Source organism: Cheilinus undulatus, linkage group 10 (genome assembly GCF_018320785.1).
Source record: "Cheilinus undulatus linkage group 10, ASM1832078v1, whole genome shotgun sequence".
In the NCBI taxonomy this organism is placed as follows: domain Eukaryota; kingdom Metazoa; phylum Chordata; class Actinopteri; order Labriformes; family Labridae; genus Cheilinus; species Cheilinus undulatus.
Window position 1 is genome coordinate 43,864,069 of NC_054874.1, and position 12,580 is coordinate 43,876,648.

At 38.4% G+C, this 12,580-nt stretch overlaps 1 protein-coding gene across 3 annotated transcripts in view; it reads right to left on the bottom strand.

Annotated features, from left to right (window-relative positions):
- Positions 1-12,480, bottom strand: part of LOC121516288 (lamin-A) — a 34,145-nt gene extending 21,665 nt beyond the window's left edge. For 2 of the 3 annotated variants that reach the window (XM_041797496.1, XM_041797497.1), the window contains exons 1-3: positions 8,733-8,863; positions 5,395-5,552; positions 3,478-3,734 (exon numbers count right to left, since the gene is read on the bottom strand). In XM_041797496.1, coding sequence (XP_041653430.1) covers positions 3,478-3,734; positions 5,395-5,552; positions 8,733-8,823 — 506 coding nt within the window. In that variant the 5' untranslated portion in view covers positions 8,824-8,863. Of the gene's footprint in view, positions 1-3,477; positions 3,735-5,394; positions 5,553-8,732; positions 8,864-12,413 lie in introns of those variants that run through there. The other variant, XM_041797498.1, reaches the window with a different exon arrangement.
- Between the last annotated feature and the right edge of the window lie 100 nt (positions 12,481-12,580).

The following is a 12,580-nucleotide window of genomic DNA, read 5'->3' on the forward strand; positions in this document are numbered from 1 at the left end:
CGTTTTTTTGGCCCATAAAACTTTTTCAGTATCAAACAAAAATTAGCAACTGAGAACAAAAAAATGTGATCCAAGCACAAAAGAAGTTCACATTAAAAGTACAAATTCGGCGAAGCAACCAAATTATTAGTCTTTAAATTTTGAACATCTGTTTGTTTACAGTTCCTGTTTCTCTCTTAGTGATCAGACTTTTGCTCTCGCGCCTCTGTTTTGCGTTTGCGCTGCCTGATCCTTTGTTCCTTGAGTTTTTGCTCTCAGTTCTGACACAAATATCACGTGCGGGCGGGCTTTTCTGTGATTTATCCCTTTATACCTGGGCGCGTTAAGTATCTCTTCCTCAAACGGAAACCTCCGCTGGTGCAGCGCGAGCAGGTGGAGAGCGCTTCAGCTGCTGCTGCTGCTGCAGCCCTGCTACACTCACACACACAATAGTGATCGTCTGTGATGCTACGTTAGAGAGCGGCAAAACCCGACTGTTTCTTGAACCCTCTATGTATCGCTGCTTCGTACAGTGTGCTTTATTTTTTATTTTTTTATGCCTCCGTTTCACAGATGCGCAAATTATGCATGGCCCCACCATTCCAGCGGAGAAATGAAGGGGAGCGCTCAGTCATTTAGAAAGATTTGAGTAATAAACTCGCATCTCATGTAGATTTTCTATAAAGTTAGCAGAATATAACATTTACAACAACATAAGATGCACACAATATAGATAACGTGATGCATATTTGTTTGTATCAGCGCTGTGGGTTCTGTCTTTTAATTTAAGAGCAGATGTATCTGTCTATAGTAGACAACTCACAGACAGACGGCAGACAACATTAGAGCACGACACTGTATGCACTATATCTGAAAATGTGACTATTACTACTCCTACTACATTATAGGCTTCAGGGTAATTATACATCATGGACTTAATCAGACTTAGTGAAAAAATAATGTATCAAATTTACTTATTTTGATTTTTGGTCGTTTAACAACAAGAGTTTCGACTTGGACATGCAGTAAGTGACTTATCTCTGCAAAAACAAACGTGATGGAGCCTGGCAGCTCTGCTCCACTGAAGGAACCTCCAAACCTGACTGCATTTTGGATTTTTAACACTACAAATACAGAGGCAAACTAAACAAAAAGGACCATATCCAGGATGGGCCACATAGAAATAAAATAGTGATGAAAATACTATTAGTTTAGGGTCAATTTTTAATGCTTACCCTGAAATTTTAAATAATGCGCCTAGGTGGAACATTTTTTGTGCTATTTCCAACTTAAGTTCTCTGAGAATCTCTTAAATGTAGAAACAACATAGGATTTTTTTTACTAAAATATCTCTATATGAATCGATATCAAATCGAATCAAGAATCGAATAGGGGCCTTGAGAATCGGAATCGAATCAATTCAGGAAATCAGTGGCAGTACCCAGCCCTAATGATGACAACCATGAAATCTGGCCAATCCCCTGGCTTTGCAACGCTCTTGAATTTACTGGTGAACAGATCAGATTTTGGAGGTCAAAGGTCATTTCAATCTTGTCTTCACTATATGGACAAAAGTATTCGGCTGCCTGACCAACAGGGACTGTTATGGCATTTTATTCAAATACATTCTTCTTAGAAGGCTCTCCAGTAGATTTTAGAGTATTTCTGTGGGCATTTGTGCCCATTCATTCTGTGGAGCATTTCTGAGGTCAGGCACTGATGTTGGACGGGAAGGCCTGGCTCACAATGTCCACTCCAGTTTATCCCAAAGGTGATGGGGTTAAGGTCAGGGCTCTGTGTGGGTCAGTCAAGTTCTTCCACACCAGCCTCATCAAACCATGTCTTTATAGTCCTTGCTGGAGCAGCCATGTTGGAATAGAAAAGGGCCTTCCTCAAACTGTTGCCACAAAGTTGGAAGCATAGCATTGTCCAGAATGTCTTGACATGCTGAAGCATTAAGATTGGCCTTCAGTGGAGATAAGGAGTCTTGCCCAAACACTGAAAAAACAGCCCCATACCATTAACCCTCCCCCATGAACTTCACAGTTGGCACAATGCAGTACAATGGAGTTTGTCACACCACAGAACACGTTTTCCCTGCTCCACAGTCCAGTGTCATTGTGCTTTACACCACTCCATCTGATGCTTGGCAATGGACTTGATAAAGAGGCTTGCATGCAGCTGCCGGCTATGGAAACCCATTCCATGAAGCTTCAGTTCTTGTGCTTACATTAACGCCAGTGGAAGTTCAGAACTCTTCTGCTATGAATCAGCAGAATGCTGGCGACCTTCTCTCACCATGCTTCTTCTTGCTCTGTGATTTTATGTGGTCTTCTTATTGTGGCTGAGTTGCTTTTATTCCTAAACGCTTCAACTTTCGATTAATATCACTTACAGTTCAGTGTGGAATATCTAGCAGGGATGAAATTTCATGAACCGTCTTTTTGCAAAGGTGGCGTCCATTACAGTACCACGCTTGAAGTCAATGAGCTCTTCAGAACAACTCACTGAGGATCACAAATGTTTGTAAATGGAGACTGCATGGCTAATGTTTGATTTTATTCACCTGTGGCTACAGGCCTGATTGAAACACCTGAATTCAATGAGTTACAGGTGTGACCAAATACTTTTTTCCACGTTTATGTATAAATACAAGCAATTTCTTGATGCACAAGAGTACTGTCCAACAATTACATTACCTCACAGAGGTATATAATCACCAGGCAGTAGTTCCAGTTCCCTATGCTGTTGATGCGTTTAATGTTTCAGTCCATTATTAAAATTCAAAATGTAAACATTGCAGCTCCCCACTGCTAATGCAAAGATTTTTTAACCTGAAATCATGGTGTGATTATGAATTCTGACAGAGCCAGCTCTCTGGAGGGATTCAGTCAGCACATTCATACAGAGTTTCATTTCTGCTGAGTCAAATCTCACCACTGTGCTCTGTGTTTTTGTTCAGTTTGAGATGAAGATCTCCTCTGCGGTGACAGTTTCACTTGGCTTCAGTTTGCTGGAGATAATAATCGAATATTTTCATCCATCTGAATGTTTCTTTTCTTGGTGTTTGGCCTTATCAGTGTTAATGTTGATTCTACACGTGTAGTTCAGTTTGAACAGCTGTAAAACATGAGGAATGTGTTTAAATTACGCAATAATCCATTTAACATAATGAAGGAAAATGAGAAGTAACCACAGACATTTTTCAGGTTTCTGCTTGTCACTCAGAGCTGGTATAAAGCTTGTCTCAGGCACAGAAACATCTTTTGCAGCAGTATAATAGTAGTATAATCACAGTTGATATAAAGTGAAGTGAATATACAGCACAGTAACCTACAGACCACCCTTTAACGTAATAACATTTAAATAAATAAAATAATCAAGAGACAATTTGTATTTTTCTGGGAGCAAAGAACAAAGAAAAACACCGGCAATCTCAGTTGTGAGATTCCCCCTTTCTTGTTTCCGTAAAAGAGATAAAGTCTGTGTTGGTCCTACCTGCGCAGCTCTTCCTGCAGACTCTGTGTCAGCACAGCTCTGTGCTGGGCCTCAGCCTGCACCTCTGCCTGGAGGCTCTCTGCCACTACAGCTCTGTGTTGGGCCTCGGCATGCAGCTCCTCCACCAAGCCCTCCAGCTTCACCTCAGAGCTCTGCAGACACAGCAGCTCAGTGCCCACCTGGCGCAGCAGCTCTGCGTCCCGGGAGCTTTCCTCCACCAGCAGGACCACCCGCTGCTGCAGCAGGTCCATCAGGTCCTGCAGGGGAGACATGGAGATTCCCACACATTTTTAATTATGCATCTTAAATGTCACATCTAACAGGGCAAAAACATGCATGCAAACAATCCCTACTAATGTAGATTATTAGAATTAAACTTATGTCTGTCCTATTTTCATCAACTTTTTGATCAGAAACACTCTACTTTTATCTGTTTATCTGAAATTTGTACTTGTAGATCTCCACTGCAGCATTTAATCAGATGTAAGTGCTTACATAAAGTTTAATGGTTCGGACATAGATCAAATCTATATGAGTGACACATATTTTATCTTATCTCTGTCAGTAATTCCTGACATTTAAATATCACATGGAGACATCCTGAACGCAGCAGGCTTATCTTGTACAGACAGTACAGGTGATATCTAACACACCTAGAGGTCAGCCAGTTTTTGACAAGCCCAAGCTTGATATTATTTCATATCTTTGTGGGTGAAGTAAGTGAGTCACACTCTCTAAATCTTTCACAAATACCAGTTACTGAGAACAAACAGTGTAAAACAGCATATGTGGGAGGAGTGCTCTGCAAAAAATGTGCTTATGAAGTGCAAAGTCTTATATCTAAAATTTTCATTTCACCATGTATAAGAATCGCAAACTATTAGAACTAAAACAGAAGTGACTGGACACTTTTGTGACATGATTTAAACTGCAAACACTTTAATCTAAGCTGGTGGATTGGACCACTTTCTTGTCCAAACGATCCATGACACTTCATTTAAGCCAAATTTATTTGATAAGCGAAGGCAAACATTTAATTTAAACCTATGTGCCCAGGGGCACATAGCTTTGGATTTTTTCTGCATTTTCTATTTACTTTGGTTTTCTTTGTGAAATATAAAAATTGGTTTGATGATCTGAAACATTGAAGTGTGATAAATATGCAAAAAAAACAAGAATCAGAAAGGGGGAAAAAAAACTTTTCACGGCACTGTAAAGATAGTGAACAGTGTAGAGCTACCCTTTTAGTCATCAGATAACAATTGTTGTGAATTTTCATTACAGAAATATAGGTGGATGGATAGATGGACGTCCGAATGAGTTTAAAATAAAGCTCAGTATATCCTCAGTACTCGTGAATTTTCAAAAGAATGGGGGAAAAGTTACAAACTGAAAGATGGCATCAGCTGGTTTAGCAGCTCTGAAGTTTCTGTGGCTTTTTCTGGCTAATAGTTTTGGTTTTTCAACTCATTTTCTGTATGGTTCAGTCTCAGCAGATTCCCAACAGATGTCTTAGAATTTAATGTTTAACAGACATATCTCTTATTAAAACAGTTTTTTAAAGGCAGAAGTTGAATATTACTGACAAATGATCTTTCACAGAAAGTACTTGGCAATTTATTTCTACGTGAAAAGACTATCTGAATCTAAAAGTGAGACCATTAAGGTTGGTTATTTTAGAAAGAACCCTCATGCAAACTGCTGCACAGTTTTTAATTTCACACAAAACCACTCGCAACATTTCTGAGACAATGTTTTAGAAATAATGCTTTTGGAATCATTTCTACACTCCTGTCTGACTAAAGAGAAGTAGTTTTTATATTTGGTGGAGTCTGTGTGTGTCTTAAAGAGCAACAACCCCTGCAATACTGCTGGCATGTAAAAGATTTTTTACACATAACATACACTTCAGTTCACCTGTTGCTGGTGGATCTTGCTGATGAGCTGGTCCTGTTTCATCTGGAGCTCCATGTTCAGCTGCTCCTGGTGGCTAAGTTGAGCTGTCACAACTTCCAGATCATTCTGCAGCCTTCTTTCTCTGTCTATGGAAACCAGAAACTCTCTGTCCACCGCTGCTGTAGACATAAGAGGAGAAATAAAGTCAGACTGGACCTCGAAACCAGAGTTATAAATGAAGTTCATCACCAAAGAGGCTCAGTTGAATGTGCACCATGTAGACGTTGTCATACAAGGAAATAAAATGTATGCTTTTTATATTATAATAATCAGATTCATTATTTAGAACCATAAAACTTTAAACATAGTGTTTTAGATCAGCTGGGGACATTTCTGGCTCACCTGTTACTTTATCACCGCATACAGAGGGTACTACTTTGTTAATTATGTACTGTATGTAGAGTCTATGGTTGTTTTCTTTTAGAGTTTATCACACTTTTTTTTTGCCCCTTGCAGAAACTTATAACTTAGTATATTTGTTTAATTGCTCATCAAAATAAAAGCCATCTCATTCGCCTTAGGAGTCAGTATTTACAGTGCATTTTATCTCAAAGGATGAAAAATCAGGCCTGATTTGCTTTTAATAAAAAAAAGTGTCAGTGCTGTGAGCAAAGTTTAAATACATTATTTAAAACGAGATATTTAAAATTTTATTACAGAAATTTTTTAAATTTCATTACAGAAAAACATGCATGTGGAAAAAAACAAACTAGTTTTAGATTAGACCCTGATCCCACATATTCAGAACCACTCCTCCATGTTTAATGTTTAAACATCTAACTGTCTCCTTTACAGACTTCTGCAGAAACAGTGAGGCATGTTTTTATGGGGGTTAATCAGCATGGCAGCCTTTAGTGGCTGTAGAGTTTATGATAGGAGTGAAGGAGGAAGTCAGGTGATGATAATAAGATATTTTAGAGAAAGAAATTCCAATGAAGAGGATGAAAACAAAATGCCCACAAATGATAGTTCAGAGTTCTCATGCCACTGTTACACCCAAAAGTCATTCACTTATATCACCTATACCACAATATCTAATGTAATATCTAACATGCTATATGCTATACAAAACAGTATGATAAATCATATGTTAAAACAATGGGATGGGATGCAATACGATATGATTAATCTGTACAGTATGATAGGGTGGCATACAATATGAGACAATATGTTAAATGATAGGATATAATGTGATACAGGACATTGAAACAAGACAGTGCAATGTGATGGGATGCAATACAGCACCATTTCTTAAAATTATAGGATAAGATACTTTGAAATAATACAATATGATGCAAAATGATAGGATACAATCTGATACATAAGGATAAAGTATGATAAAATATGTTAATATGTTAATATGATACAATACCTTAGAAGCATAAAATATGTTTTGATACAATACCATCATAACATTATAAAATGATAAGACACGATAAAATTATGCAGTATAACACAATAAAACCTGTTGCAATGAGATGTGATTTGTCAAATTGATATGATGCAATTCAACATATTACACCAGTTGTTCTGAGATTTTATTTGTTTTACCAGGAGGAGCCTGGCTGCACACCATACATCTCTGATGACCCCTTCTGCAGACCGTTCATGTGAGATGCTTTCTTAGAAAGGAAATGCATGCTAAAACTTTCAAAATAAAATCAGACTAAACTTCCATTTAGGGTTGGAATATGCGAAGTTAAAAGTCAAAAACCTGAGCTGAAAACCTGATTACAAAATGTTTACTAAAGCTGAGCTAAAAGTCTGCTTAGAGGAAAAAAGTCATACTACATGCAAACACTCTAAAGCAGCAAATGTTGCTTATGTAGCTCCATAGCTGCATAAACTACGTAGATAACAGAGCTAAAAATAAGGTCATAAAGCAATCATGTAAGATACATAGCTATAGTATCAACACAGCCACATTATTTATGTAGTTAATTCCAGCTCCATTAGCTGCATAAGCAACATAAAAGAGCTCTAAAAGCAGCTTCATAGGCTACATAGCTATATTATCTATGTAACTACATTAGCTTTCGCTATGTTTGCCAAAGCTCACATTTGCTAAAGCTGACTTAGCTACATCTGCTTATGTAGTAACATTAATTACATAGCTACCATAACAACATTAGCTTTAGATTTAGCAAATGAAGCTAAAGCGAGCCAGTGTTTGCGTATTTACTTCTAAAACAGGTTATATTTTAATCCTGGATTAGACCTCTGAACTTTATCACTGTTTTATTTAGAAATGTTTCTCAGTCTGTAATCTAGTTATTTCAAGAATGGAACTGGCAGACTTGGTATGTGAATAGAGCTGAATTTAAAAAATCTAAACCTGGACATACATTGTACCAGAAAATTACAGCACTAATGCTGACAGAGATGGCGTCACACATGAACGGTATGTGAGAGGGGCCATTAGAGATGTAATTATGCAGCAAATGAAATATTTTCCAGCCCCTCCCTTGCCCTAAACATCGACATCTGAACTTTTATCAACATAATCAGAAAACTAAGTGTAGGATGTGCTAAAAGGAAAGTGTGGTTCTCTCTTTAATACCTACTGTGATACAGGTGTGCCGAGGGAAAGACATGACTCGTCATATTTTCTTATCAATGAAACAAAATGAAAAAATATATATTATATGATAAAATATAATCATATGATATCTTATTATCAAGCTATATTGAACATAGTATTTATGTTTTTCAGTAGTCATTCAATCTAGTTTATCTTGGGTTACTGATCAGAGGAAGCCAAAGTCTTATTTGAAATTGTCACTTGATTAATCACACTACACTTGGTAGATAGTTAAATAAAGATACAGACGGATGGAGAGAAGGATAAATAGATCAAAACTGAGGCATCCAGTGGCAGCTTCAAAGACACATTAAAAAGTTGATGTACACAAAAAAATGAACTACAAACAAGCTGTACTTAAACCCATGCAAAAATGAGAGAAAATTATTGACATGAATTAAAAATTAACTGGTACAAACATGTAAAGGAGACACAGGACATGATGTACAGCGCACAGCAGCGTCTGTATGGAGGTAGTGAAGATTTAGCATGACATTATGCAGGTTTTAATGTTCTGGTAGCCTGTCAAACTTTAAATGACACTCAAGCTTGATGCTACACTATGATGTTTTGAATTGGAGGATACAAAATCAGCATTACAGACAAAAGTGTCTGATGGTTGTTCACACCTGACAGGTCTAATGCAACAGTGAGTGCAGAAAAATGTAAATGTGTAACTGAATCCTCAGAGCTCAAAGTCTGGACCTCAGAGTCTTACCTTTATCATGAGCCAGCCGGTTGCACTTGGCCGTCAGGTACTGGATCTGACTGTAGTCCTCGTCCCTGTGTGCTTTGAAAAACCTCCTCATGCTCCTGAGTGTCTGAACTTCTCTTTTCAATCTAAAGCTCCTTCCAACTTCCCATGATCCTCTGTGCAGGGCGGGGGCATCCCGTATGGCCAGAGAGGACGCAGTGTGCACGTTTCCTGCAATATCTCACTCCTGTACATGAGGCCGACTGTATGTGAGGGCAAGTTTAAGCATTAAACCCAGCCGCTGTTGTCAAAACACAGAGGTGAGGCGTGCTGCAGTTGTGTGGGTTTGTGTGAGTGTGTTTAGGGCTGATGTCCTTTGTTGCCATCTGGCTCTGTGCTTCAATCAACAGGAAAGCTATAACTTCTTTCGTGCACAAATTAAAGGTTTGATGTGACGTAAATTTTGCTGTAAAATTCCTCCCTAAGGCGACGAGAGCTGCAGGTAAGAGCTGAGGAGAGTTGGGCATGTTACATCTAGCAGGCGGCGTCTTTACAGCAGCTGCCTCAGGTATTAAACTTTTGCAATATAATAGGATTATATAACAGGTTTGAAAGGAAAATACCACTGGTATTTGAAACCACATGTATTTTATAAATGTATTATTCGTTAATATGTGGATTTGAAAATAGCCTGGATAAGTTGTTGTAATGTTAAAAACTGCAAAAAAAGCTGAAAAATGTCATTAAATACAGCTACATTTACATTTAAAGGGATCTATTTCATTCATTTATTGCATCTGAGTGCTTTTAAACAAATATTTCACTTCATGGCAAATCTGAAGGATGCTTTAGGGACAGGGACAAAATATTAGAGCACTGATGTATGTAGTGGGACACCACACAAAAAAAACTGTTCTAGTGGTTAAGATGGAAAAGGGTGCTCTGGAAGGAACTTTGTCATGTTTTGTCCTTTAGGAGAGAACCCACTTTATCATGCATTGTCCTCTAGAAAGGCACGCTAGAAGGCACTATCACATATTGTCCACTGGAAGGGCATCCTGGGCAGGAACCTAATCATATTTTGTCCAATGAAAGGGCTCCCTGTGCAGCACTCCATAGTTTTCCCATTTGAAGAGCACCTGGAAGGTCATTTTTATAACATTTTTACCACTTAGAGGTCACTATCATGTATTGCACATTGGGAGGGCACCCAGAATTGTACTTTTTCAAATACTGTCAACTTAAAGGTACCCTGGAGGGGAGCTTTATGAAGTTTTTTTAGTTGGAAGGGCATGAGGAAGGGCACTTTATCCTGTATTGTGCACTAAAAGGGCAATCTGGAGGAAACAAAAAAATGTTTTGTTTAATGGGTAGACCCCTGAAGGGCACTTTATCATCTTTGTCAGCTGTAAGGACACCTTACAGTGCACCTTAACAGATATTGTCTACTAGGAGAAGTATCCTTGAGGAAACTTTTTCAAATATTGCCCAGATTAAGAGCACCCTGTGAGCATTTTCTCATGTTTTTAGTCCAGGAAGGCAAACATGGGGTATTTTATCATGTTTTGTCTTCAGAAGCAAACCCTGGAGGGCATTTATCATGTTTTGTCCACTAAAAGGACACCCTGGACACTTCACCATGCTTATGTACCATCAAAGCATCCAAGAGGGCTCTTTTTCACATTATGGTCCTAGCCCACAGGTGCTCCACTTCATGCACAGGGATATATACACTATCGCTCAAAAGTTTGGGGTCACTGGCAAATTTCTTTGTTTTCCAAAGAAAAACATTTTCATGCAGTTCACAAACAGTGATTGGCAATAGTTGGTCCTCTGAATCAATCTCCTATAGCTGCTAATCCAAGTTAATCATGTTGCACAGCTAAAAACCATTTTACTAATAAGGGAGCAAAAAGACTAGACACTGGAAGACTGGAAGAAGGTGTTGTGCACGGATGAGTCCAGGTTTGAGGCCTTTGGACCAAAATGAACATTTGTGAGCTGTAGAATAATTAAAAGATGCAAGAACAGTGCTTAAAACCATCATTAAAGTGAGATGGAGGCAGCGTGATGATCTGGGGGGCTTCGGAGGTGGTAGAATAGGAGATTTGTAAAGAGTGGAAGGGACCTTAGGGAAGGAAAGCTATCACAAGATGTTGCAATACCATGCCATACCCTGTGGACAGCACTTGCTTAGGGCCAATTTCATCCTACAACGGGATAACTACCCAAAACACACCTCCTAAATGTCCACGAAATATTTAAAGAATAAGCAGTCAGCCAGAATTCTGACTGTAATGGAGGGGCCAGCACAGTCATCAGATCTGAAACCTATTGAGCTGTTGTGGGAGGAGCTTAACTGTATGGTACGAAGGAAGACTACATTGAGTCAATCCATCTTGTGGGAGATGCTCCAGGAATTATGGGATGAAATCTCATCAGATTACTTTAAAAAACTGACAGCTAGGTCTGCACGGCTATAATTGCTGCAAAAGGTGTTTTTTCTATGAAGGTAAATTTTAAGGAACATTTTTCATTAAACCATTATTTATAACTGACAATGTCAGCATGCCCAGTTCATTTGCTGTATTTCCGATTCAGACTAATTTCATTCGTTTTTCCATAGAAAACAAGAAAAATTCCAAGTGATCCCAAATTTAGAGGTTTGGACATCAATTCAAGATCATTGTTCCTTTCATAGTCCTACCAGACCCCAGAGTTTGATTTATTTCTTTTTGTGAAATTTGTCTGTGTTGGCTTTACTTGTGTGGTAGTGTTTTGGTTCATCACAGTGACTCCTCACAGCTTCTTTTTGTTTTCTTACTTGTTATACCAGTTAACTATCATGTTGATATTCCCCTTGTGCCGCTGGCATCAAATATGTCCATGCACGAGAAGCTTTTTGAATTTAAAGTAGAAGAAAAATAACTTGAATTTATATTGTGCCATTCAAATGAATGGCTTTACATCAGAAAACATAAGAACTAGATTCACACTAACATTTATCAGTCATGACTTAATCTTCTCTTTTCCAAACAGTTATTGTATGTTTGTAACAGCTTGGTGTGTGATGAACTTGCTGTCAAATTCAGTGCCAGCAGAGGGAGACAAAGTGCCTGTGAATCAACCTGAAACAACCAAGCAACAACTTGGTAGCATAAATATTTTTATAAATCATTATATTTAATGGGTTTTTTTTTGAATATTTTGGATTCTGACATGGCAGCTTCATGCTTGATCTACTTTTGTGTCTTCCATTAATGTGTAATAGCAGTTATGTATCACACCCATTAAAGAATGCCCTGAAATGCATTGTCAGCTGTGAGAGCCTCTATAGAGAGGTGTGCTTTTCCAAATCATGTCCAATCAATTTAATGTAGCACAGGTGGACTCCAGTCAGGTGTAGAAACATTTTAGCAAAGATCAAGAGAAATGGGAGGAACCTGAGCTACATTTCAAGTGTTTTTGCAAAGGGTCTGACTACTTGTTTCAGTGTGAAATATCACTTTTTTTATTTTTCATAAATTTGCAAAAACCTCTTGTTACTATTGGGTACTGTGTGTAAATCAATGAGAATAAAAATGACTTTTCTGACTGTAGCATCAGGCTGCAACATAACAAAACTGAAAAAAAAGTGAAGGGGGTCTGAATACCCTCTGAATTCACTGTACATGACAGACAAAGTTGGCATAGTGGGAGACATACCTCACAAGAGTAATGGAGTGCATCGGCTGAATTGTTCTTTTAAACATCAGTATTGGTATCGGCCCCTATAGTTGGAGAATCTCTACTTTAAAGCTTAGTTCCTGTGTAGCGCTGTGTGACGTCAGGGAGCCTATATGGTTCAGTCCTGTAAGCACAGAGAATGTATT